A 27,474-nucleotide genomic window follows, 5' to 3' on the forward strand; every position below is an offset into this window, starting at 1 on the left:
ACACCCACATGTAAGAAAAACTGGGCAACGTTTGTCTTTTGGGGTCTGAGTTACCTTACTTAGGGTGGTTGACTCTAGCTCTACCCATTTACCTGCATATTTCATTTTTCTTAACAGTTGAATAATATTTCATTGTGTAAATGTATTACATTTTCATTATCTATTCATCAGTTGATAGACATATATGCTAATTCCAGCTTCTGGCTTTATGAACATGTCTGAGCAAGGATCTCTGAAGTAAGATATAGAGTCCTTTTAGTGTAGTGTCAAGAATGGTATAGCTGGATCTTGTAGATCTATTTTTATCTTTTTGAGTAAACAATCTGCTGATTTCCATAGCAATTTACAAGTTTGCACTCCCGCCAGCAATGAAGAAATCTCCTTCCCCCACATCCTCATCATCATGTGCTGTCATTTGTCTTATTGATCTTGTTCATTCTGACTGGGGTAAGATGAAATATCAAAGTAGTTTTTATTTGAATTTTCCTGGGACTGAAGATATTAAACATTAAAAAATATTTCCCAGATGAAATGTGTTTCATCTTTTGAGAACTTTCTTATTCTACACCCCATTCTAAAATTGGGTTTTTTGTTTTCTTGATGCTCAGTTTTCTCAGTGCTTTGCATATTGTAGATACTAACTCCATGTTAGATGTATAATTGGAAAATATTTTGCCTACTATGTATGCTGATGCTTTGTTCAAAGGGAATGATTATGTCCTTTTCTAATCAGAAGCTCTTGAGCTTCATGAGGTCCTGTTTATCAAGTATTGGTCTCAATGTCTACGCTGTCAGTGTTCTGTTCAGAAGTCTCTTCCTGTGCCAATAAGTTCAAGCCTATTCTTTACTTTCTTTTCGATCAGAGTCATGGTGGCTGGTCTCATGTTGATCTCTTTGATCCATTTGGAATTGAGTTTTGTGCAGGGTTATGGATAGGGGTCTTATTTTCATTCTTCTACATGCAGCTTCCAGTTTGACCAGCAATTATAGATTTTTAAAGTAAAAGTTAATGTGACATGCCTCTGGGGGGATCACTGTAAGTGCTTTGCCTTCTGGGATTTTCACAGCATGTATATGATCTTAAATATTATAAGCATTGTCTTTTACTTTTCTTTTACTTCTTAGTCACTTAGTCACTTCTTAGTCACTTCTGTGAAAAAACACCATAAACAATAGAACAGCTGGAGGTTCACATCTTGATCCATACGCAGGAGGCAGAGAGAATACTGGGCATGTTGCAAGTCGGTTGACACATTGAAGTCCATCCCTCAGTGTCACACCTCAACAAGGCACACATCCTAATCCTTCCTAAACAGTTCTACCAACTGGGGACCAAATATTCAAACATAGGAGACTGTGGAGACCATTTTCAAACCACCACAGGCATATCGCTTCTTCTGAAGTTATAATACTTCAGTTCCAAAGTAGCAGGGTGTTGAAATGGGCAAGGTAACAGTTTTCAAAGACTAATACCTCTCTACCTAATTATTGTTTAATTGTTCTAATTTAGATACGTGTCTGGGCCCGGAAAGATGACATTGCAGAAGGAAATGTAGACTTTGCTGTGAACATCACAGGTCCCATCTTTTCATTTCTGGAGGATTTGTTTAATATCAGTTATCCACTTCCAAAAACAGGTGAAACATTTAAAAAATTTCAGTGCGCAACGTTTCTGTTCTGCAGGCCCTGATTCAAGATCACATGATACGTCAACGAACCTTCAAGGGTGTATTGCAACCATTTAGCTTTTATCTTGGAGTTAGCCTCATGACCATTCACCGTGGCATTTGATACCTTCCAAAACACACAGAGATCTGACTGTGCTTTCTCTGTCTGATGCTATGTGTCTAGTGGGTCAAGATCATTTTTATTTCAGCTCCCTTGTGAGTGTCTGGTGGCTCCTTCTCTAGATGGGGCTTTTAAAACTCTCTTACACTTACATATAGCACTGTGCAGTGCTGGGATCTGGCTTCTTTCAGCTAGTAAGCTTGCAAGATTTTAGATATTCTTTAGCTATGACTCATTGGCTTAGTGCTTGCTGTTATCTATAGATGTCATCATAAAAATTAGAATCATGTGTGATTATAATATGATCCTCGAGGATTTGTGTAAATATTTTATCTTTCATAGATCTGTATAGTATGCCTGTAAAGTTTTGCGAGCCGCTCAGCTTGGAAAGTTGCTCAATATGTTTTTTTTCCCCTCTCTTTAAATCATGTGTGTTGTGTAAATTTATTTTGTTCCTCCATGTTTCTGAAGTCTTGGGAACATGATGTTCTGCCTACACAGGCAGATGGAAGGAGAGAGTGGGGAGAAAATATTTGGGATGTGAGGCTCTGCAGAGACTCTGCTGCTCAAGCATTTTAGTTTAGGGGGAATAGAGGGTGAAGGGGTGAGGAGCAGCTTGAGCCTGGTCAGAAACCCCAGTTTGCATGTCACATAAAGAACTGGTGATAGCAGGCGTCTGTGCTTGCAAACCAAGTTCTTCCATGCTAGAGGAGGTCAAGGTAGCTAGTCCTTGCCAGCAAAACAATACAACAAAACAATGCTCAGTAAGTAAGACTCCAGAGAAACCCTTATTCTTGCATGGCATCCTGTCTGTTCAATGAGACACTTTATTTTTTTTCTCCCATCCCCCAAGCTGCTTACTGCCTTCCTACTCCTACTTGCTGCTAGTATACATCACCATCATTTCTAGCAGACCAGTCTTTATGTGATGTCATCCTTCAACTCATCCTTGTATGTGAAGCCAGAATCTTTGCAGAGAAATTGTAGGCAGACTTTTCTCCCCCCCCCAACCAGTTCCCAAATAACCACATGGAGAATTTAATTATAAATTCTCAGCCAATAGCTCAGGCTTATTACTATCTAACTCTTACATTTTAAATTGAGCCATATTTCTTATCTGTGCTCTTCCATATGGCTTGGTACCTTTTCTCAGTAAGGCAAGTTCATCTCCTCTTTCCTCTGCATCTCCTTAGGACTCCCAAGATTTCTCCACTTCTCTTTGTCTGCCAGTCCCACCTAACCTCTACCTGTCCAGCTATTAGCCAGTCAGCTTCTTTCTTAAATCAACCACAGTGACATATATTCACACAGTGTAAAGGAATATTCCACAAGAAATAACTGATCATGTTAAAGTCCTCTTTAAAATCTATCTGCAGCTTCCCATTATCACAAGGATGGAGTTTGAACCCCAACCATGTCTTTACAATGGTGGACCAACCTATTCCAGGAGTTGGGCAATACCCAACTACGATTGGTACCTTTGCACAGTTTCTACACTCTCCTGGGTCCTCAAGTCTCTTCATACCACATATAATTTGTGCATTCTGGAATGTCTTTTACTTAACTGGATAATTCATCTTTCCTACTTGTTAACTCAGACAAAAAAGGTCTTTGTTAGGAGGAGTGAGGAATAGTGAGATATGCACACAATAGAAGACTAGACAGCAATGGAAATGAAGCACCTTTTCTAAAGTTTAAAACACAAAAGTGATTCTAAATAATGAAGTAAAATAGAATATACAATCTATTTAAAGCAAAGGAAGAGTAAATATAAAATGTGACAGAAAACAGTGTATAAAGTTGAAAATTTTATCATCTGGCTTTGTACAGAAAAAGTTGGCCAACCCCAGTTAGTTCTCAAGGGTGAAGTGTTAGACCCATGATTGCTTCTATTGTTATTTTGAAATAATTAGTTAAATGTTTGTATAAAATAATGCAGAATCATATGGGAATCAAAGGTGATAATTTATTTTTAAAAAACTCAATGATTTTGCTTAATTAAATTATATTCATTTGAAATTTTAAAATGTGTAAAAAAATAGTCATTAGAAGGGGCCTAGCAAGGTGGCTCAGTGAGTAAAGGCACTTGCTGCCAAGCTTGACAACCCAGGTTCAGCCTCAGGGATCGACAGTGTGAAGGAGAGACATGACTCCCATATGTGTGCCATGACACTGCACACACATGCACACACACGCACACACACACACACCACACGTATTCACGTATACACACATACATTCACACACACACACACATATGCATGCAGTTACACAGACACCCACCCAGACACGCACACAGACACACGTGCATGCATGTAAAAAGATTCAATTTCAGGGAAATTTTAAAAGTAGTCAACCAGTATCTATAAGAAATGATTTCTTTTAGCTGTCAGGGCCAGACTCCAAGAGCTGATCACATTTTCACCCTTTGAGTAGAGGGTTTCCTGGCATAGCAACCAGGATTAGTTAGCAGAGGAAATCTAGGGTCAACGAAAGGAACTGAGTGGGCAGGGCAGCATGGTCTTTTACAAGGGAAGTGTATGGGTTTGAGATGGAACGAGGGTTGTGGGGGGGAGGAGTTTAGAGGGATGGGCAATGTCACTAAGTCTGATGCATGTTCTGAGGCACATTGACCTATGGGCCTGGGAGAGGACCAGGATTTAGCCCATCTTGTCTTCTTATTGTTGAGTTTGGAGATCTTTCTAGATTTGGAGTATGAGTCTCTTAACATAAGTATTTGCTCTTTATATGATTTTCATATAGCTGTGATAACTTATTTTCTGTTTTCTATCTTCAGTGTTAGGTTTTTTTTTTAAAAAAAAAAAAACAACCTTCTCTTTACTAAGGTTACAATTTCCTCTGGTCTTTTTTTTCTGTAACCTTATGACTTTATTTGGACATAATTTATAGCTAAACAACATTTTATTAGAAAAGATGATTTAATTTTTTTCCTTACTTAAACCCACTTAGATATAATTGCCTTGCCTAATTTTGACAATCGTGCAATGGAAAATTGGGGACTGTTGATATTTGACGAAGAATCCTTGTTGCTGGAACCAGGTGATGAACTGACCGAGAAAAGGGCTATGATCTTGGCCGTCATCTCCCACGAGGTTGGGCACCAGGTACATGGTGAAATGTTTTCTTATTTCACAGGGAGGTATTTTCTAGCTGTTTTCCTCAAAGCAGCAAAACCAAGAAATACCAGCCACATACCCAATTTGGGGCAGCAGGGAGGACTTCTTGAAATGTATAACTGTGAAGAAAACAAAGAAGGGCCTGTGTGCTGTCAGTCAAGCTGAGTCCGACCCATTGGGGTACTGTGAACCTGTTTAATTTTATTCTGGGAAGAGGTTCAGTGGAGGCAGCCAGTGTTATCGAGGGGCATATGAGGGCTCACGCTGCATCCACAAAGGGTGTAACCAGGGTGGACATCAACAGCTCTGTGTGCTTCATATTGGGATCTTAAAAGTCTAGGCACTTGACCTGATGGAGAGTCTCACACCTTCATTCTAGTCTCTATTCCATTAACACAAATGGGTCAAGCAAGAAACAACCGTGCGTATGACAGTGGCATTTTCTTACTTGTGTGACTCCACAAATTTTAGGAAAGACCGAATAACACCCTGGTTATACAGTTCACATACACCCATGAATTTTGATCAGTTGACCCAAGTGTTATTTCTTATTGTCACCTGAGTGACATTTTCAAAAAGAAACATAAGCTGCTAACAAATGCTGTAAGAATTTGGTTAGATACCAGGGTTTGGGGAGTTTCATTTTTCTTTCCAAAGACATCTATACTTTTTTCCTGTTCGGTTCAGCTTGAATAGAAAATAACAGCAGCTGTAACACATTACAGAGTATACACGTGCTTGAGTGACTCATGTGAGGTGTGGATGAAATCGCAATCTGAAACACAAATCACAATCTAAATAGTATCTACTTGCAGCAAAGTCCTAGTTACACTATAAGGTGTGAGAATAGCAGGGGTAAGTGAGAGCCTAGGACTTCAACTTCATTGAACTAAACACAACTCGTGGGCAAAGCCAACTGTTTATATTCAGTCAGCCAGCCTAGTGTTTACATATCGTTTTAAAGCAAAGACTGCTTCCAGTGACCAGAACTGACGCAGTCATTTCTGAGAGATGCATGGCTGATATCTCCTCGTGTGAAAACATCAAGGCATGTTTGGGAGTCCTGTTCTCAGACTTTGTTACTGATGACAAATGACATGTATGTCTTTTTGGCATCATACCTCCTTAGTGTGTATTCATAGTAAGGAGAGCTTAAATTTCAGAAATACCTTCTTCTCTCTCACACCTGCAAAAGTGGTTCGGGAACCTGGTGACCATGAGTTGGTGGAGCAATATTTGGCTCAACGAGGGCTTTGCATCTTATTTCGAACTTGGAATAATTAGCTACTTCTATCCTAAGCTTCCGAAGGTAAGTAATTTAAACATTTACCCCCATTATAAAAATAATGAGTATCACTGTTGAAAAGTCTGTAAAACACAGACAAATCCAGTAACTATTAAGTTACTAAAACTCTTATCAAAGGTGAGTTATGCTGCCTTTTATGTTTTCTGTTTTCTTACAAGCTTTTTACTTATTAATTTGTTTAAGTGACACTCATACTGAGGTTTCTTTTGGCTTAAAATTTTTGATATTTAGCCGGGTGGTAGTGGTGCACGCCTTTAATCCCAGCACTTGGGAGGCAGAGGCAGGCAGATCTCTCTGTGAGTTCGAGGCCAGCTTGGTCTACAGAGCTAGTCCCAGGACAGCCAGGGCTAGACAAAGAAACCCTGTCTTATAAAACGGAAGAAAAATTTTAATATTTATTTACTTATTATTGTGTGCAGCAGGCTGCTTGTGCCACAGCATACATGAGGAGGTCAGAAGACAATTAGTGTAAGTCCATTCTCTCTGTCCAACATGTGGGCAAGAGGGGTCAAACTCTGGCTGCTAGGCTTGGGGGCAAGTGTCCTTCCCCGCTGAACCATCCCATCAGCCTTCAGAGAGTTCTAGTGCTGGTGTGGTAGGGTGGCTCAGTGGGTAAAGCCACTTGTTGTGTAAGTCTGACGATCTAGTTTTGATTCTCGGAACCTATGTAAACGTGGAAGAAAAGACCCAATTCTGTGCACTCCCATATACATCGTGCACAAGAGAATAATTTTTAAAAGTTTCTAATGTGTCTTCGCTCCATATACCATCATGAACGCTTCTATATATCATTAAATCCACTTGGAAATTTTTTTTCTGTGATGTGAACCCACAGTGTCTGGGAAGTGCTGAGATGGAGCACTCACTTAACACCCCAGTCCCACACCACCCCCTCTGTTATCTCCAGATCACCTAGATCATCCTCCCTTCTATCGCCTGTCACTCTGCAGTGTCTCCCCCTTCCTTCCCTGCACTGAGCACAGGGCCTGTTGTCCTGGAAGGGAGTCTGGTCATCATTCTACAGATCAGGAGAATGAAGTGTTAAAAGCTTTAGTGATTTATCTGAGATCATTTCCTGTCTGGGACAGAGTTGACTTTGAAACATAGTTGTCTAATGCTAGTCTGATGGCCAAGATGATGATGATGGAGACTGCTAGATTTGCCATTCACCACCTCTTCAAGACCCAGGGTCTCGAGGACTCCCTATCTCCCGTCCTGGTATTTGTTACCCAGTGACTTCTCTGTCTTTCTTCTCCCGCCTTGTTCAGAAAAGTAGCAGGCTAGTTGATGAACCAGACAGCAACCTTCTTGTGTGTAAGCATGGTTCTGACCCTAACCCTGGGCCTCAGGCCTGTCAGTCAAGGACTCCACCACCATCCAGCAGGACCCCTGCATCCTCCTTCTGCCTTTCTTACCACCGTAAGCTGAGATGCACAGTTGAACAACTGAGCTAAGAGGAGTTTCCTGTAGTCATTGAACAGGGCTGCTGAGCATCTGTCACATACCATGCAACAACTGTCAGTAAATATACACTCATGTGCAGAGTATCACAGACTTCATTTGTTCAGTCCTAGGAACCATAAATGATGATGATAAATAGTCTAAAGTGGTGAACTCCTACGGAGCAGGCTTTATTTTCAGAGCATTTTGCTGGAAACTATAAATTAATTTAGTCTTTAAACCGACTAAGTGAGGACAATGTTGTTTCCCCCGTTTTGAGACAGTAAAATGAATGTAAGAGATAGAAATGGTGGCTTATATGAGTAAAAGAACTGTTAAGAAAGTAAGAAAAAAAATGATTGATGATCCACTGTCTTGACAACTGCCTGTTCATTTATTGTAACACCTTGCTTTTCATAAAAGTTTTATCTGTTATACGTAGAAAAGAAGAACTCCATCTGGGGCTTGACCAAACTAAGTTTGGCTTTGGTTCCTTCCGATTTATCTTTCTGTTCATTTGTAATATAACAGTTGTCTTAGGGGATGGTTATGAGGACCAAGTAACAAAAACTCAAAATGTTGGTAAGTAAAGTAGTGCCACTATGGGAATACATACATGAGAAGCATTGGGAAGGATTATACTAAAGCCAAAATTGTGGTAGTGATTATCTTAGGGCATGAATTATGGAGTTTCAAAATTTTTCCCTTGTGTCTATGGCATGTTGATCAAAATGAGACACTCTCAAGAACACTAACAAAACCTACACTTAATGAATAGGCTCAAACCTGTTCAGGGACTTCTAAATACTTGCTACATGGAGTATGATTACTGAACTAGCAATAGGAGAGCTTTAGAATTCTACATTCTGTAGTTACTACACAATTCCCAAATGATCCATTTTCCATTAAAATTTCAGACAGAGCCAGGCATGGTAACTTACATCTACCATCTCAGCTATTTAAGAAGCTGAGGCAGGAGGATTTAAAATTAAAAAACAACCTGGGTTATACAGCAAGGCATCATCTCAAACAATAAAGTTGTTGATACATTACTCTATGTTATAGGCCTCCCATTTCTAGAAGAGCAGATTTTGGCAACAACCTTGAGGTAGTTAATATTATTAAACTGACAAAGTCTTGAATCACCTAATAGCCAGTCTTCTGGGTAAACATATATAAGATTATATATAAGCATATATAAGCTACACAGAGAAACCCTGTCTCGAAAAACCAAAAAAAAAAAAAAAAAAAAAAAAAAAAAGAATAGCCTTTGGATGTGCCTACTATCTAGATTAGGATATTATATTATTATTATTATCTAGATTAGATTATCTAGAGTGGGTTAATTAAGGTGGAAAGACCCACCTTAATTATGTGCAATACCATGGACCAGGGGTCTGATTAAGTTATAAAGAGAAAGTGAACTGAACACTAAGACCCATTTCTCTCTGCTTCCTGACTGTTCATGAAATGTAACCAGCTGCCTTGAGCTCCTACTGTCATGACTTCTCAGCCACAATGAATTGCATTCTCTGTCAGGGACCAGTCCTGATCTTCGAAGGGTTCTTGAGTGGAGGAGTGAGGAATTGAGAAATAATAGGAAGAAATATAGATGTAGATGAAGAAAAAGATAGAGACACAGCAAAGCTTCAGGAGGGCCCTGGGTCAATACCCAGTGGCCCTGAGTTTATTCATGATGGGCTTTTTATACATCAGCAAGGGGAGAGGCAAAAGACCTCCCCCTTTCAAGGCTGAGGTATAAAATACCAACAAGTGTAGACCCTTCAAAATACCTGGTAACCACGCCTTTGGCCAAATCATACTATTATGCAGCCTTGTTGGGAAAGCAAGTTCAGACTTTCTGACCTTGAGTAAGGCCTCACTAGGGAGCCTCTTTGGGCCCCCACAACTTTCAAACCATAAACCAAAATGAACCCATTCTTCCTTAGTTTACTTTTGGCAGTATGGTATATTTTGTCATAGTAACAAGTCAAGTAACTAATATAAGCCTAATTGATGGTATTGCTAATCAAAATTTAAGTGAGGAATACAAAAGAGTTGATCAGAATGTTAACAAATGAAAGTAGATAAGAATAGGAATGTCTACCGGATACTGATGTGGTATGCAGCATGAGAAGTCAGTTCGGAATTTCAATTGGTAGGGATTTTAGGCTTTACCTGAGTATCAGGGGCTAACTCACTCACCAGGGTGCAGAATAACTCATCTGTGCAACATCTCTCCCAATCTCTGTTCTGTTTTTTTATTTTTAATCCCAAATTCCTCTTTGGCTGTAAATTAGTTTTCTTTCTAGTTTCACATCAGAGAGAAATTGTTCTTGCCATGTGCCCATGTGCCAGTGTCTTAAACAGTCCTGTGGCTCCCAATACAGTATAATGAACTGCTGTCTCAGAATACATGAACTACAAACACTTGTATCTAGTCTGTAGATTCCTTTCCAGTTGTAAGTTACTATGTCAGCATCATTGTCAATTTATATGTCCAGTGTTTTTGGTTTTTTTTTTTTTGCTTTGTGACTATGCATGGAAAAACAACAATCAGTTTTAATGAGCCATGGATTCAATTGACAATACAATCTAGTGGATTGAAACTACATAGAGACAGTGCTGGGAACCTATCTTGATGAGAAATACATGACTCTTAGGAATCACACTCTTTTGTAATTAGCTTCTTAAAAATCAAAATAAAAGATAGAAATAGGAAGGAAGATGGCCTATCATTTTGTTACTCAAGGAATTCTAATGTTTGGGGCATATTGTGATTCAGATATTTTTCAAATATTCTTTCCCCATTCAATATGGGTTTTGGAAGTTATGTTAGGAATGTTGGATTTTGTATTTCTGTAACTCTCAGAAGTTAATGTGGCTCAATCTTTTCCTTTATAGAATGAGATCTTTTTTTTTAACATTTTACATGGTGTCCTTAGAGAAGATCATGCCCTGGAGTCTAGAGCTGTGTCCACTGAGGTGGAAAATTTCACAGAAACAAGTGAAATAAATGAACTCTTTGACATATATACTTACAACAAGGTAAAAACACATTTACGTTTTTTTCTGTTCTCATGCAGAGTTGTGTGGAGTGGATTCTAAGGACTATAAAATGCTAAAACTTTGGGTTAAAGTAACTTTAATCTTATTGTCTAATCAATGTCAGAAAATACTTTAAAGTCAGGCTGCACTTAGCAAATATTATTAGTGAGGTCATATTAGATATTGGGCATATCTATTATTATAAACAGACTTATATACCTTGATGCTTTAAAAGCAAACTTTTCAGAGTCTCTCTCTCTCTCTCTCTCTCTCTCTCTCTCTCTCTCTCTCTCTCTCTCTCTGTGTGTGTGTGTGTGTGTGTGTGTGTATGTGTGTGTGGAGCAATCATAGCAATACTCCTGCTCTTTAGGGCTGCTAGGCCTCCTAGTAAAGGAGCAGAGGATGATAAAGATGGAATGGCCTTTTGGAATGGGTCTAAGATGATTACAGCAGTCTTAGCTGCACCAAGCCCCCTTTTTTTAAATCAACAAACTCTTGATACAATTGCATCAAATAAATCAGTAAACTCCTGATGCAACTCCATCAAATCTAAGGACTCCTCAGCATCATCATTAACATTAACAGGTTAACATCATAATTCTAGTATGAATATTACTATATGCAATTATAACTCTCACAAACTTACATCCAAAAGCAAATTCTCAAAAGAACTATTTACACTTTACAAATTTTAGCAAACATATAAGAGCAATCCCTTAATAGAACTTTACAAAACATAGGGTACATTAACACAGGCAAACATTAATCCATTCAAGGGACAAGAATTTTTTTTTAATTTTAAAGAGACTGAGGAATATTAACTCCCCCTTTTCTTTATAATTTTTAAGCTGCATCTTGAACCTGGATAGATTTCCTCATTTCTACATAAACAGTTTCATTTTTTACACAAAACAGTTCCATAAATAGTTCCATTCCTACACCAGTTTATGAGTCACCACAGTTAATAAAAAATATATATGCACACACAAAACAATTCATAAGTCATCCCAGTTGATAGAGCCTATGTGCATAAGTAAAGTCAAAATTGTACCATTGCAATTGAATCACTCCTGTCCGTACCATTTCTTAGGTCTGAAAAGTTAAAAAAGACAGTTCTGGTACCAGTCTTAAAAGTTCCTCTGAGTGCTCAAAATCAGGGCCTGGCTTGTCAGCTACCCTGAAGTCCCTGTATAGCAGTCCAAGTCATAATGACTCTGAAGCAAACAGCTCCAAATATGAGGAGTCCCATAACCAAAACTTTTTTGCAGTTTCCCTTGCATGGAACCCAGTTCAAGCAAGTGTCTCTGAAGCCTTCCTCTGAGCTACAGAGGCACTTTGTGTTAGCTTTTCCCTAGGCAAAAACTGCTCCAGGGCAAAAGCTGCTTGCTGAGCTGGTGCAGAGTCCTCTCTGAGAAAGCACTCCTTGCATCCAGCATGAACCACAAAGCTGTCTCTCAAAGGAGCCATGCAAACTGCCAGCAAACAGAAACTGCATAGCCCTATCTGCTGACTCTATTCAGCTTTTATAGTCCCTGTCTGTCTGTGCCTCCAGTAACTGGATCGTCCTCCCAGGACCCCTGTGTTCTGACGTCCCAAGGGTACTCTTATGCCTTGCACTGAATGGATGAATGGTGCATGCTGCTACATGCTCTCAAGCATCACCTCAGGTCCAGGAAGAAAACCAGCCATGGCAAGTTGTGGCTGCTGCACCCTGGCTCCCATTTCCAGATTTGCTGCATTGCTTACAAGGCCAAGTGCTGCCTCAGCCCCCCCCCCCCCACACACACACATTCTGCCACTGGGAGCTAGGGCTGCATCAGTCTCAGCAGTTCCCACAGAGCCCATTCTAACTGTTCAGCCTGGAGCTCTGTTCTGCCTCTGCCTCACCTCCACAGCTCCCTGGGCTCCAGCACATCTCAGCTGCTCCTCCAGCTGCTTCTGCTCATGTGGCTGATGTTGCTTTTTTGCCTGGGGCAGCAGTCTCTCTGCAGGGTTTCTGCTGCTCAGCACTGCTCTCTGTTAGCCTCTCCAGAGATGATTTGCTGGACTCTGGCTGCCAGGAACTCTGGCTCCAGGTGACAGACCTGCTCTGGCCGCTGGGGTCCAAAGTCTCTGCTACACTCCTAGCCTCCATGTGCCACCATTTGCTTCTCTCATTGTGTGGTGTCTCTGCTTGGCTTGTCAAGGTTGCACCTTGGTAACCTCAAGCCATGTCCTTCTGCTGGCTAATTGCATTCTCCTCACCTCGACTCAGCCATGGCAGAAGGCGTGCAGAACCCTGCTGTTTGTGCTGGCTCTCAGTGTCATTGGCAGCTTCTGGAACTTCTAAAGCCACTGGGACTGCTAAATTCACAGTGGCTGTTAGGTCCTGTCCATGCTTTGGTGAGGGCAAAAGCTGCTATGCTAAATTACTTTATATTAAACCTTCACCATATTCCTACACCTAAAGCCTATATTCTCCACCTTCACCAAGACTTTTTTACAACTTTAAACCTAACTTAGTAAATAGATAAAGACACAGAGAGATACTTGCTGCAGCGTAACTCTTAACTACTCTGCTTCATACTTACAATTTTACTCCCGAAGATTAGAATATCACCACCTCCTTTAATTAACTACTAGGCATGCCCCCTGCTCCGCAGAGTTCCTTCTTTCTATCCTCTGTACCTAAGTCCCATGTTCAGGGCGCCATCTGTGGGAGTCTGTGGGAGTCCAGCTCCAACCTGCTCCCACCTTTGAAGGGTTCTTAGGTGGAGGAGAGAGGAATGAGGAGATGTCAGAGAGAAAGAGAGACCTAGACGATGAGACGAAAGACAGAAACACAGGATAGCTTCGGGAAGGTCTGGATCAATACCCAACAGCCTTGAGGTTTATTCAAAAGGGCTTTTTATAATATGCCAAGGGGAGAGGCAAAAGACTTCCCCCTTGTACGATCAAAGTACACCATACAGCCAAGTGTAGACCCTCCCAAACACCAGGTAAGCATGCCCATGGTCAAATCATCCCATTATGCAGCCCTGCTGGGTAAGGCAAGCTCAGATTCTCTGACCCTGAGTAAGTTCTCATTAGGAAGCCTCTGTGGGCTCCCACAGGTCTCTCACTGGCCTGGGGCTTGCTGATTTGGTTAAGCAGGGTAGTCATCCAGCACCAGGGATTCCCCTGTTTTTGTCTCCCCAGTTCTAGGATTACAAGCACATAAGCTTGGCTTTTGTACATGCGTTCTAAGGGGAGAGCTTAGGTCCTCCTGCTTGCTTGCCCAGTGAGCGCTTCGCCGCCGGCTGAGCCATCTCCCCAGCTCCAAACTTCTGTTTTGTAGAATTTTATCCTTACATGCAAATATTGTAATTTAAACATTTTTGTGTACCCCGACTCTTTATATGTAGGACATTCGCTCACTCTTTACTCACTACTCAGTGACAATCTGCTATTTTACTGACATGTTTGAGGATAATTTGAACAGGGAATTCAATCAGAATTGCAATCAGAAGCATTAGCATGGAACAGTGTTCATAAAAAGGGAATGTGTCTGTGTGTAAATACTGACTTTTGTCCAGTTCATGAATGGCTTTGTATGTCCCCTTAGGGAGCATGTATGGCCCGGATGCTTGATGGTTTCCTGAACCAGCATGTGTTTATCAACGCACTTAAGGTGAGTTGATAAGAGTGTTATCCGACTAGCAGCAAACATAAATGGCTTTGGCATCCTATTGCCTTAACCCCCAATTCCTCTGTTTTCACAGTCATATTTGGAGACTTTTTCTTACTCAAATGCTGAGCAAGACGATCTGTGGAGACATTTTCAAATGGTAATTGTCCTTCTTTGAGACATTTTCTTGCTGAGTAACATGGTCTGATACAGTACAAGAGCAGGAGGCCATGAGTGAACAGGAACATGATTTTTCCCTATTTCTAAAACCCTCTTCCCTGTACTTCTATGCCCTAGAAAGTGACCTACTAGGTCCCTAAATATGTATGTGTTCAATGAATAAATGGATGAATGAATAAGTAATCATTCATATTGCCAGTCCTCTGTGTCTGTGGTTCCATATCTGTATATTCAGCCAATCCAAGATGAAAAATAGAAAAAGTTCTGTTTGTACTGAACATATACGGACTTTTCTGAGGCCATTAGTCCCCAAACAATACAATGTAATAACTATTATGTTCACATACCATTTGCACTGTGAAGGTATTACAAGTCACCTGTAGATGACTTGCAGTACCTACTTACATAGAAACACTGCTCTATTTTACATAAGGGCATCAGCATCCATGATTCTGTTCCCATGAGTGTCCTGGAAAAAAATCCCCTCCCAGATACCAGAGGGAAAGCCATGTATGGATAAACAGTTCTGAATATCAATCACTGAGGATTATTATATAATGAAGTAATAGGATAGGATGGTTGTTTCATTTCTTTGGGGGAGATTGCTGCTTCACAAGGTCTTGCTGACAAACCATGTCTGTCTTTTGTTATGATTTTTCAAAATCAGGCCATAGATGAGCAGAATATAACCCATTTGCCAACAACAGTGAAAAGCATAATGGACAGCTGGACATACCAAGGTGGTTTTCCAGTCGTCACATTAAACGTGTCTACAGGTGTCATGAAACAAGAGCCATTTTATCTCGAAAAGGCTGAAAATCGAACTCTTGCAAACCACAAGTAGGTTATTTTATTCCTCTATCATCACTAGGCTTGGGGTTGAGCAACGTTGGGATGGAAACCAACCAGCAGTGAGGAAGTGTAACACCTGCTGAGCACATGCCCTGCTGCTGGGTGACTCCCTGAAGGGATGGCACTGTGTACGAACTAGGGTAAGGCAGATCCCTAAATACCAAGCAAGGCCAGAAGCCTAAAACTAGGGATCAATGTGTGCCCTTACCTGGGACTTAGTCACGTGAGTGACCAGACCATTAGAATTCTACTTGCTCCTCATTGTCAGACTGATGTAATGAATTACTCGGGATTCGGGTGAGAGACAAGAAGATGTCACCAGTGGCACAACTTTTCAGAAAAAAAAGAGGGTCCTGTTGCAATCTTTCCCCTAGACATAGAACCAAGAGGTCGATGCCTCCTTGAGGACAGTGCTGTGCATATGTGTTTGCGTTATGAGATGCAAGTGTGTGTGTGTGTGTGTGTGTGTGTGTGTGTGTGTGTGTGTGTGTGTGTGTGCATTTAAAGCTTTATCTCCAACTTTAAAATGATAGCCTTTAGACCTGATTCAAACACTGGCTTCCACGAAAGTCAGACTGTGTGTAGGTCTTATTTAAGTCCTCTGAGCTCCAGTTGCATTGTCTGCAACATAAATAGAATGGGGAGGCATGTAAAAATGCAGCGGTGAGTGCTAGCATGCCGCTCACCACCTTCTTCCTTCCTGCCTTCTGTTTCTTCCCTGATTTGTTAAATTGCAACTGTTTAAAATAATTTTGACCCTCACATCTTGTTGTAGTAGATATCAGCGCGCACACACACGCACTAACAATAATAACAACAAATCAAACAGTCCTACTCTTTCTTCACAACCCCAGGGGAGAGAAACTGAAGGCCAGTAGACTGCTCTATAACGTTCTGAGTCTTTGGAGAAGTAGGTGGAGTCTTAGGTGTGCAGATAAACACAGACTCACAGCTAAAGGACTAAGATGCCAGGTGTGAGAGTTGAAAGAAGACTGGAAACAATTGCCTGAACTGTGTGTCTTTCTTAATGACTAATGCAGTCCTTGTGGTCAGCTGATTCATCCAGTTCACAGACACCAGCGGAGGAAAATGTAGACATTCAGTTAATACAAATGTCACGACTGATGCCTGTGGACATGTTTCAGGTGGAGAGAAAGTGCAAGGCTCAGAAGTGTTTTGAAATGTTGGCAAGCTTTTCCTTTTTAAGCTACCCTTCACCTCTCTGGGCATGGACAGATTTGGGTCTGCCTGAAGTATTTGAATAGCCCAGAGTGAGGCCAGGTGGCTATAATTTAGTAAAATCAGCCCTTCCACATTTCAGACAGAAGGCAGTCACAGCAACTGTCTGTGTTCTAAGAGGTAAGTCTGTAAGAGACAGCAAGAGGGAGAGGTGATAAACAGTCAAAGCAACATTGGCTGACAGAAACAGCAGCGAGTAACCCCAAGAGCAAAGCCCGAGTGCCTGCCGGGATTGACCATGGACTTGGAGGCCTGCTATTTTGGCGTCCCTTTAATTTGGACTGAGTGTATATTCTTGTGTGTGAAAATAGCTAATTCTTTTCTTTTTTCCCAAAAAGTAACACATGGATTGTCCCTATTTTTTGGATGAAAAATGGAACCACACAACCTTTAGTCTGGCTAGACAAGAGCAGCAGTAAGTAAATGTGTGTGTGTGTGTGTGTGTGTGTGTGTGTGTGTGTGTGTGTGTGTGTGTGGTGTGTATGTATTATATATACATATATATACATCTTCATATATACACACATATAAAAACAGAGATAGACATTTTGTTAAAATGTTGAGTTTTTGAAAACCTGATTGCTGAACGTAGAGCTTTAAAGACACACTTCAAATTAAAACTGATTATACATGAAAATGTAGCTATATGGCAGACCAATATATACTTAAGAGCTATCTTAACTTTTATTTTATTGGCTAATTGTTTAGAAGTATGGATGTATTATATATTTTTTTAATGTGCTGAAATTTTTTTAAGAACCTTTCTTTTTTTTGGTAGTGGTATTCCCTGAGATGCAACTTTCAGATTCTGACAGTGACTGGGTGATTTTAAACTTCAACGTGACTGGATATTACAGAGTTAATTATGATGAGTTAGGTTGGAAGAAATTAAATCAACAGCTTGAAAAGGATCCTAAGGTAGGGGCTGGTTTGGGTGTTTTAACTAAGCATCATCCACTGTCCATTTGGAGGATGTGCTTTCTGATGGAAAGTCCCTTCTCTACCATCAATGATGGAGACAGTTTTATTTTCATTTTTAGGAAGGGCTGATTTTGGGTGAATGTATATTTTTGAACATTCTTCTTGTTTTTCCAAAATAAGTTTACCTTTTGAAATGAGAATCAGAGTATATTTTCCTAAGTTGCTTCAATGCTTGATTCTATTTTTCACAATGAAAATATCATTTGTTGAATTCATCATGAGAGTTAGAGACCGTGTAGGTAAAGCTGTACGTAAGGTTTCTAAGCTTACAATTGGCACATAGTATATGCTAAAAATTACTGACCTATATTCTTAAAAATATTCTTCTCACTCAGAGGAGCGAGTTTAATTTCTGAAACATCAATAGTCCACTATCACTTTATTTTTAAAAGCTTATGAATCATGATTAAATCTATACATGGTAAATGGTTGGACAGGTCATACCAGTCAATCTTTAGTTGATTGACCTAAGCAAAGCTTAACCAATGAAGAACAGGGTTCAAAGCATGAGTAGGCAGGGATGCTGGCTTTGGAGTCTACATGACTTCATGTGGAACTTTGGACAGTCCACTTAGCTGAAGTAAAATCTGTCCTGAGTTTCTCTGTTGGGGACACAGCAGCCTCCACAGCAGAGGACAATGTACAGCACACTGGCCCAGAGTTTGGGCTATGGGTCAAGAGATGTCCGCTCACAGTTTTGTATTGCTTGCCTAAGGTGTGATATTGGGCTGGCATTTGACTAGTGTTTGATTTTCCTCATCTATATAGTGGTTTTAATAGACTAATCTTACTCTAAGATGTAAGGCTAACCTGAAAGTGTTCCCGTGGAGATGAGGAAAGATGGTGCATTATGTTTAATGGAGGCCAGACATAACTCAGGCACTCAGAATATGTTCAGTAACTTAAGAAAATGTTATTGATATTTGAAATAAAGCTATAAAAGCCACTTATAATATTTCTTCTTAAAACCTCTTTCAGATGAGCTAAATTCTTAGTGGCTTCTTATGGTACTATAAGCCATAAAGGTACGAAGTTCTGTCATTAGGGCAATCATTCCCTGACACCATTGTAGACTGATTTATTGAAGCACCTAACTAAACAACTTTGGCAACACAATTGGTGACCAAATAAGACAGACTTAGTGTGACTCAGTGTATCTAGAAAATGCAAACGTTGCAACTCCCACAATGAAATGAGACTATTAGCAAAGAGAGAATTAGGATTGGTGTACTCAAATGCTTGGGAGTGCTGGGAGGATAAGTTCCCTTGGACCAAATGAAAGTGCTGGGAGGTGTTGGAGGAATGACCAGAGACTTTGGGAGCCTCAGAGGACCTAAACTGAGGTTGCAGTATGCGAGCTATTGGTGTTGGGATGATCAGAGAGAAGTCTATAGACTTAGGGTGGTTACTGGTCTCTGCCTCTCTGTGAATATGGGGGCACTGGGTCATGTCAGTGAAGTCTTTAGAGTGCAGATACCATTTAAAATTATCTCTCAGTGCTACAAAAATAGGGCTAAGTAACATTTATTTACGATCTGCTGTGCCAAAACTTTCCTGAAAATAAGAAAGACATTGTAATAGCATTCAATATGTACACTCTCTTTTGGAGAAGTTTTTGAATGTCAGTTTGGGGGTTTGTTTTTTTAACACAGTATGTTTTAGGGGAGTATTTTGGTAACATTTCTGGCAGGTTTAATCATTATAATTGCTATCAGAAGGATTTCATCAAAACCACATACAGAATCAGCAAATTATGGGCCGGTCTTCATAGACACTATTTCTCTACCTATGAGACAATTTCTCAGGAAGGGATTTTTAGGCGCTGATGGTCTTGAATGTGCTGTTTGGAAAATATTTTCCTCCTTTCTTGACCATGTTTGGGTTTCTTCCTGCAGGCCATTCCTGTCATTCACAGGTTGCAGCTGGTGAGCGATGCCTTTGCCTTGTCTAAGTAAGTGTCTTTTCTGCTCTCACCGGTAAAGGGCGTAGCTTGAAAACTTCACAAAAATAATAGCCTTGTGACTACGGAATGGCTCTTTAGTATGCAGAGGCCTTAGCCAGTGAAGAACAGAGTCCAAAGCAGGACATGGTTGCTCCAACCTGTGACTCAGCTCCTGGGAGACTGATGCAGGAGGATTGCTGTGAGACAGCAAAACACAAATAAAAATAAAACCAAACACATAAACTTAAGATTAGGCCAAACTCCATGTTCTCAGTGGACTTTTATAGCATAAATTGTTGTTGGCTATAAATAGACTAACAACTGATATTTTGAAGTTACTCAAAGGTGATGGCTGATGTCTATAATGGTAGTGATATCTGGGATATATTGATATACTGCAGAATCATAAGTTTCATATGTATGTACTAGATTTGTTTAGGATAAGCCATGCCACTGTTTAACCAGAAATATATCCAAGATTTAAATTTTCAATCTATCTATCTACCTATATATATTTTAATTTATATATTCTTTAATACATGTATTTATCATATAATAAATTACCTAGCGTGTCCTCCTTTATGCCTGTCTTATGTGATGAGTATTTGCCATTTCTTTACTGATTATTCCCTCTGAGACCTGTTGCTCAATGCTTGGCCGAAACACCTCTCTAGAGTCACTCTGGCTTGGACACCGCTGGCCACATCCTCCAAGAATCATCCTTTTGGCCTCTTGACCCTTGGATGAGAACCCTTGACTTTCTGACTTCACTTCTTCCCATCACTGTGAGCATCCTTAAAGCACAATTATGTCGCCTTCCTACTTTCCGTGGGATGACTCGTTTGGTCTGATAACTTAAGTGGTTGTTTTATTAGGTACAAGGCTCAGTAAGATGCTCAGATGCTGGAACACAGGATGCTCGATGCTGGAACATAGGATGCTCGATTCTGTTCTAACGGGACGTCTCTCCCTCTTGCCTCCCTTGTCTTGTGTTCATCCTGCAGCCATTTCAATCCATTACCTTAACCACTGAAGGCTATTTTCGTCTCTAAGTTGTCTCTGCTATTTATTGTTCTCTCTCTCCCGTGTGTGTGTGCGTGTGTGCGTGTGCGTGTGCGTGTGTGTGTGTGTGTGACACGTGCCATTCTCTCCATTGCCTAAACTTAAAACCTCAGAGACACCCTGCTGTCGCCTTTCCCACGTCTCATGCTCAGTCACTCAGCATGTCATATCTATCCACTCCTGGTGACGCCTTCTGAGTTCTCACCTTACGACTTCTACCACTTACATATTCAGCCGTTTCTGTCATCTTCCTTCCGGTCTCTCTCCTTAGCTTTCAGCCTCTCGTTCCTTTGAGCTCCCTTGTGGCTTTTAGCACTGCCACAGTAGGAGTTCTAGGCATCAATTCTACCACATTACTTTGGTTACTTAAAAAACCTAGATTTCAGCCGGGCAGTGGTGGCACATGCCTTTAATCCCAGAACTGGGGAGGCAGAGGCAGGCAGATCTCTGTGAGTTCAAGGCCAGCCTGGTCTCCAAAGTGAGTTCCAGAAAAGAAGCAAAGCTACACAGAGAAACCCTGTCTCGAAAAAAAAAAAAACAAACAAACAAAACAAACAAAAAAACCCCCTAGATTTCCTTACCAAGAAATCTTACCTCTTTATCCTGATTTTCAATGGTCTCCTCAGGTTCGAACCACCTGATCTGTTACCTTTGTCTCTCATTAGACACAGAATGACCTGATCCACTTGCTTTACCTCTCACTAGACACAGAACGTCCTGCCTACTGTCTTTGCCAGCCCACCACGGTGCTCCCCACTGCTTCTCCTTCGTCCCAGGCTGCCCTCTCTGCCTTTTTCAATTACACGTGGCCTTCGCTGCTCTTCTCGAGTGTTTCTTTCTTGAGGCCTTCTCTGACTTCCCCTTCCCCCTGGGGTGTTTCCGTGTGTATGCTCTTGCTTTGGAACTTTATTCTCAGTACTCAGCACCTTTTCCGAGACCCCTCCTTGACTTCCTAGCTACCAGCTGAACTTCTCAGTGATGCTCTTAGCTGCAGGCAACTGCAGTGTCCTATGCTGGCTTCTCTGCCCACCAGCCGATGGCAGAGCATTCATCTGAGGAAGCTTGTGATTGATAACTATTGACTGGAATGTATATTGTCGTAAGAACACATAATGAATACTCAATATTCCATAACTCAACAGTTGGCCTGGGTTTTCTACAGCTTCTAATGTGGGTGTTTGGATGAACTGAGCGGATACAAAGGCCTGACACCATTTGTTGAGTTCTATGTTATGATATCATCATACCCATAAAAGAAAGTCTCATTGGACTTTCTCCGCCCTTCTACTTGGTTGGTTTACACATATTGTTGAAGTTAGGCATTGAAAAAATGGAGCAGATATGGGAAGAAAGATCTTTTAGCAGGTCAAGGTTTTTTGAGTGTGTGTTTTTTTAAACCAAACAGAAACAATTATATTGAAATTGAGACAGCACTTGATTTAACCAAGTACCTTGCTGAAGAAGATGAAATCCTAGTGTGGTTTGAAGTCTTGGTAAACTTGATAAACAGGAATGTTATTTCTGATGTGAACAACTATGCTATATACCCATTATTGAAGGTAATTTCATGCTTTGTTATGTGGCTTTTAAATCAACCCTCTTTGCCTCTGTGTTCTGGCCAGCATCTGTGGGTCAGGCCTTTCCAAAAGCAATGTTCTATTTATTCCAGATGTTTGGTGATTTATTTCTTTTTAGCTACAACTGATTATTCTTAGAAGAAAAATCTATTAGCCATAGACCTTGCCTTAGAGATGAGTGAGGAAGAAGCTTGGCAGGGTTTTTCATTTTTGATGAAGTGAGGGTGTATCCAGAAAGAGAGAGAGAGAGAGAGAGAGAGAGAGAGAGAGAGAGAGAGAGAGAGAGTAAAGGAAGAAAGAAAGGCCCAGAAGTGGTAGAAATTATATATCTTCTTCTTAGAGAAAAATAGTATATATTAGGAACAATTTCCCAAAGAAATTTATAGGCAAACAAATAGTTTCTTATCAAACCCTGTTCTCATAACCCTAACTTGTGTCTTAAGGATTCAGCAATTCCAACCTACAAAATATATTCCAGAAAAAAAAAATAAGAGTTTCAAAGTCTCTGTCGATATTAGGAAGAGAAAGATGGAAATCAGCACTATGAATAAAACAATGGCATGCTGCCGTCAAGAGGGGTTAGAAAAAATGGAAAAATCCCACCAGTAGCTCTTCAATAGGATATGGAAGAAAGACGTCAAGACTGAGATCAGAGTAGACACTTAGAAGCAACCCTCTGGACAGTCAAAGTCCACAAGTGAACCAGAGACTGGTGATTGCAAGTGAGTGTCTGGGTCATTCTGAGGGTGATGTTGTAAACACCTCAGGTTCCAGGTGCTCCTTTTTCTCATCTCCAAAGGAATATCAGGAGCTTAACTGAGTGTAGGCAGGGTGATGACAGGAGGGTTGCTGGCCTCTGATGACAGGTTTTGGCTAAATCAGTACAAACTGAGTGTTGCACTGCCTCCAAGAGTTTTGGTGGATTGATATAGCACCTAGTTGTTTCTCAGTGATGTTAATGACTGCCTGACTTTTGTAGCCTCGTGTTTACCAGCTGACAGCATTTGGGCTGATAGCAAATGACTCTCCCTGTGGTTTTCTGTGTGAAGCAACCGAACCCGCAGAAGTATAAAAATAAATCAGTGTATTTAGTAACAAAGATCATTTCTGAAAAAGCCTGTTGTTCTTTATTAATATATTTCAGATAAACAATAATACACTGGGAATTCAGTGTTGTGTGCCAGAAATAATGGTAACTTTTCTTTGTGATTTGTAGAAGTATTTACTAAAGAGACTTAACTCAATATGGAATACTTATTCAGCTATAATTCGAGAAAATGTGGCCACATTACAAGACAATTATTTAGCTCTGTAAGTATTTTTACATAGTTATAACTGAATAAAATGACTTATCTTAATAGGTGGGCTTCCAGATTTGCGAAAGAGAATCTTTTTTTAATAACTAAAACCGTAGTATCTATTACTGAGTCTGTATGCTATTTGAGAATTGTAACTCCAGACCTGGTGAACTATGTGTGTCCTCAGAGGAAGCAATAACTTGAGTTCTTAATTGACCTGCAATGTACATGTGTGTGCACATACAAGTTTAAACCCTGTATTTTCAAAAATTAAATTACTGATTAAAATTTTAAGTGTATCTGCTACAGGTGAAGGATTGTGCTAAGGATTTCTACTCTCCACCAGCAAACCACAGGCCATGGGAAAGCCACCAGGGGAAAATAGACTTGACGTTAGGATTTTTGCTCTGGACACTTCTCAGCTCCCCTGTCAGAGAAGACAGACAGGACTCAGTGCAGAAGACAGAGTTCCTTGCAGAGTAAAGTGGAGGAACCTTAAGGAATTAAAGTAGACAATGTCGAGAGTTGTGCCAACCTACATGATAGCACATGTTTTAAACTAAAACTTATCTGAGGGGCCATTTCCTTATGGCCAGCCTGTTTGGACTAACACTCAAGAGAAGAGCTAATGATTCGTCTATGTTCTTTATCAGAAAGCCTCCTGCTAGATAGGATTTTTTTTCCTGGCAATTCATAAAGTCACATCTCTACATGGTGCCAGATGTACCATGGTACCTACTCTTTTGACTAAAACTCATATAGCAGAGCAGATAAAAAAAGAACTAAAGAAAAATCTATAAAAATACACATTTTAGGAGGAAGAAACAACGTTCTTAATGGGTGGCCCTCCACAAAGCTCTGCTACCTCCATCTTCCTCCCCTTCATATACATATTTTAAATCTTACTGAGAGACACTTGTGATACTTCCCCTTCCTTTATCCATCACTGAAAAACTGATGTGTTACTAGGGACACAGGGGGTGAGGGCTTAGAACTGATTAGAGATGGGGTTCATCCTCAATGTCCTTCCAGCCCACTAGTTTATAACTAGTTACCTCTCATTTCTCTGTATTATTGTTAGCAAGAGTTGTACCATGACACAAACATGAACTAGGTGGACAGTAAGTACTGAAGGGTCACTTGTATATGATCATGCTTACCGACTGGAAATGACTGTCCTATGGGGAGCAAGTACATTTTCACGATGCTTTAGGAAGGAGCTGAAAGGCAACATGAGGCTGTGGTACCTCTGTTTCATTTGTGTGTGTGTGTGTTGGAATTCTAGACTTGGGGGTGGGTGGTAGCCAACAACTATAGCTACAGCTTCTAGAAACATCAAACCTAAACCAATCAGACCAAACAAGAAATAAAACTACACAAAAATATGATCATTTTTACTCGGGACTATCCTGCTGAGGGAGTAGAAATCAGTGCCATAGGCTACAACTAGAAGTCCATAGAATTGGATAGCTAAGTATGTAGATGGTGTGCGTGTGTGCGTGTGTGCGTGTGTGTGTGTGTGTGTGTGTGTGTGTGTGTGTGTGTGTGTGTGTGTGTGTCGGGGGCAAATTGTGTGAATAAACAGGAAGGCACAGATGCACCCAACCGTGCAACACATGTGTTAACCAGACACAGTCTAGGCTCTCGTAAAGCAGACTGGAGTAGCTTACATTTGGTAGCATCCTGGGCCAGTGTTTCTCCTCCAGCAACTTCTGGGAAAGGCTCATTTTTACAGAATCCCATCTTGTTGCAGCTAGCCCAAGTTTGGGCTGGGTGGGGAGAGGGAGTGAACATATAAACACATTTCTAAGAGTATCTGTCAGGGGACCTCTACCCATGCACATCCCAAACTGCTTATCACAACATCGGATCAGGCTGAGTTGAGATGGAGGGTGGGGCAAAACGGCACTGGTTTCTTTATTTTCGGTCTGGCCTCTTTTGCCCAGACCCCAAACTTAACAACTGTAGCAAGACACACAACAAAGCATGGCTTCCGTGTGTTCATTCTTGTTGGGGCCCTTCTTCGAACTCATTTTGAATAGTAATGCAGACCTGTGCTTAGCTGTAAGAATAAAACAAACTCCTCTCTTTCTCTTTGGACGTATACACAGTAATTGACAGGAGGAAGAACCAGATGCTTAGCGAGGAAAGCAAATTGTATTCGGGGAGAAAGGAACTTTTCTTGAGTAGAGAAAGCATTTTATTTTTTAGCATATTAGATCGGATACGCTACGGATATTTTTAATACACAAAGGGATTATTGAAGAAGAGGGGGAGAGTAAATTGACAACAGATGCGGAGTGTGTGCACACCCATGTGTCTTCAAGGGAGATAAATGACGGCAATCATTTAATTCTAATTTCGAAAAAATACTATTTGTTAGGAGCTTTTCTGGTGTCCCTGAAAAACAAAACTCTCTGAAAATATTTTTCTGAATCTTTAATAAACTCGTCATCAGAAAAGCTATTTTTTAAAAAGCAACTCGATGTTGCTAGAGGATATTTTAAAGTTCTCACTGTCATGTGAAACGCACATTCTTAGAAGCAGAAAAAAATGAAGGTGATAATTCAACTTTAACAGCTTCTCTTTGGCTTTTTCTTCAAGGCTGTCACTGGAAAAATTTGTTGAAGCTGCCTGTTGGTTGGGTCTTGAAGACTGTCTTCAGCTGTCCAAAGAGCTCTTCAGAAAATGGATGGCCGATCCAGAGGCTGTGTAAGAGATACAGTGTAGGCCCCTTCCTCAGCTCCTATATCAACGCCCTTGGTTTCTCTACCCTGCTGGTGTGCTTATGGTTGGGAGGGATCTTTTTTTGCTTTCACTTGGTTGAGTTTCTTAATTCCTTTTCAGTCACCCTTTCCTGAAAAACAGATTATCTTTTTTTGTTTATTTTTTTGTTTTGTTTTTTGAGACAGGGTTTGTCTGTGTAACAGCCCTAGCTGCGCTGGAACTTGCTCTGCAGATCAGGCTGGCCTCAAACTCATAGAGATCCACCTACCTCTGCTTCCCAAGATTAAGCTAGGTGGTGGTAGCACACTCGGGAGGCAGAGGTAGGCAGCTCTCTGAGTTCGAGGCCAGCCTGGTCTACAATGTGAGTTTCAGGACAGCAAGGACTAAACAGAGAAACCCTGTCTTGAAAAGCAAACAAACAAACAAAATGATTATCTAAATTAACAGATTAGGACTCATTCAGTAATGAGTTGAGATCCATGGTCTTTGGCTGCTGGTGTATTATTCTCCCACTAAGTGCTTACAGATGGGCAGGTTTGGGCTTGTTTTACATCTTAATAGGTTGCTCTTTGGGTCGTTTGGTAACGTTGTATCTGTGAACATATTGGAGTCCTGTCCCGCCACCCATCTGAGTTTGCAGTCTCACTAAGAACTGAGACTCTGGTGTTTGGGACTTCATTGCCTTTTGTTTATCACCTCAGATGGACTCTAAGGAAATGTGATAAAGAGACCCAAGACCAAACTAACTTATTGATGTATGTTGCGTTATTGTAATTTACTTCTTTGAAAACTCAACCGATATGCTAAATGAATGTTCTTTTCTTATCATAATGCTGATAGTAGTTCCCCCTTTAGCTCTTTAGATCTTCAATCTTTATGGCTCAGATATCAAATAACTTCACTAAATTCCTACTTCTGAATATATGACTAACTTGGATAACTGTGTTCCTGAGCTACTGTGGGGAATGCCTTCTCCTGTTCATGCCTTTCAGAATACCTTATCCAATTCAAAGAGTCGTTTTATGCAATGGCATTGCTTTGGGAAGTGATAAGGAGTGGGACTTTCTGTTAAGTTTCTACATCAATACAACCGAGGAAGAGGCAAGGATCCATCTTCTTCAGGCATTGAGCTGCAGTAAAGAACCATGGCTACTCAACAGGTGAGATGATCAACTTACCTCACACGCGCTTGCCGGAGAAACACAATCCACATCCCAAAACAGAGCAAAAAAGAAACAAACATATTTGTGC

At 40.6% G+C, this 27,474-nt stretch overlaps 1 protein-coding gene across 1 annotated transcript in view; it reads left to right on the plus strand.

The window, feature by feature from the left end:
• Lvrn (laeverin) overlaps nt 1–27,474 on the plus strand; it is a 60,798-nt gene that overhangs the window by 18,043 nt on the left and 15,281 nt on the right. The window contains exons 4-17 of the mRNA XM_052741451.1: nt 1,511–1,637; nt 4,759–4,913; nt 6,121–6,234; nt 10,576–10,719; nt 14,303–14,368; nt 14,460–14,525; nt 15,213–15,385; nt 16,975–17,051; nt 17,415–17,554; nt 19,513–19,568; nt 22,027–22,180; nt 23,415–23,509; nt 26,101–26,208; nt 27,216–27,383. Coding sequence (XP_052597411.1) covers nt 1,511–1,637; nt 4,759–4,913; nt 6,121–6,234; nt 10,576–10,719; nt 14,303–14,368; nt 14,460–14,525; nt 15,213–15,385; nt 16,975–17,051; nt 17,415–17,554; nt 19,513–19,568; nt 22,027–22,180; nt 23,415–23,509; nt 26,101–26,208; nt 27,216–27,383 — 1,643 coding nt within the window. The remainder of the gene's footprint in view (nt 1–1,510; nt 1,638–4,758; nt 4,914–6,120; nt 6,235–10,575; nt 10,720–14,302; nt 14,369–14,459; nt 14,526–15,212; nt 15,386–16,974; nt 17,052–17,414; nt 17,555–19,512; nt 19,569–22,026; nt 22,181–23,414; nt 23,510–26,100; nt 26,209–27,215; nt 27,384–27,474) is intronic.

This window comes from Peromyscus californicus, unplaced genomic scaffold (assembly GCF_007827085.1).
Source record: "Peromyscus californicus insignis strain IS unplaced genomic scaffold, ASM782708v3 Scaffold_17__1_contigs__length_78620276, whole genome shotgun sequence".
NCBI classification, from domain to species: domain Eukaryota; kingdom Metazoa; phylum Chordata; class Mammalia; order Rodentia; family Cricetidae; genus Peromyscus; species Peromyscus californicus.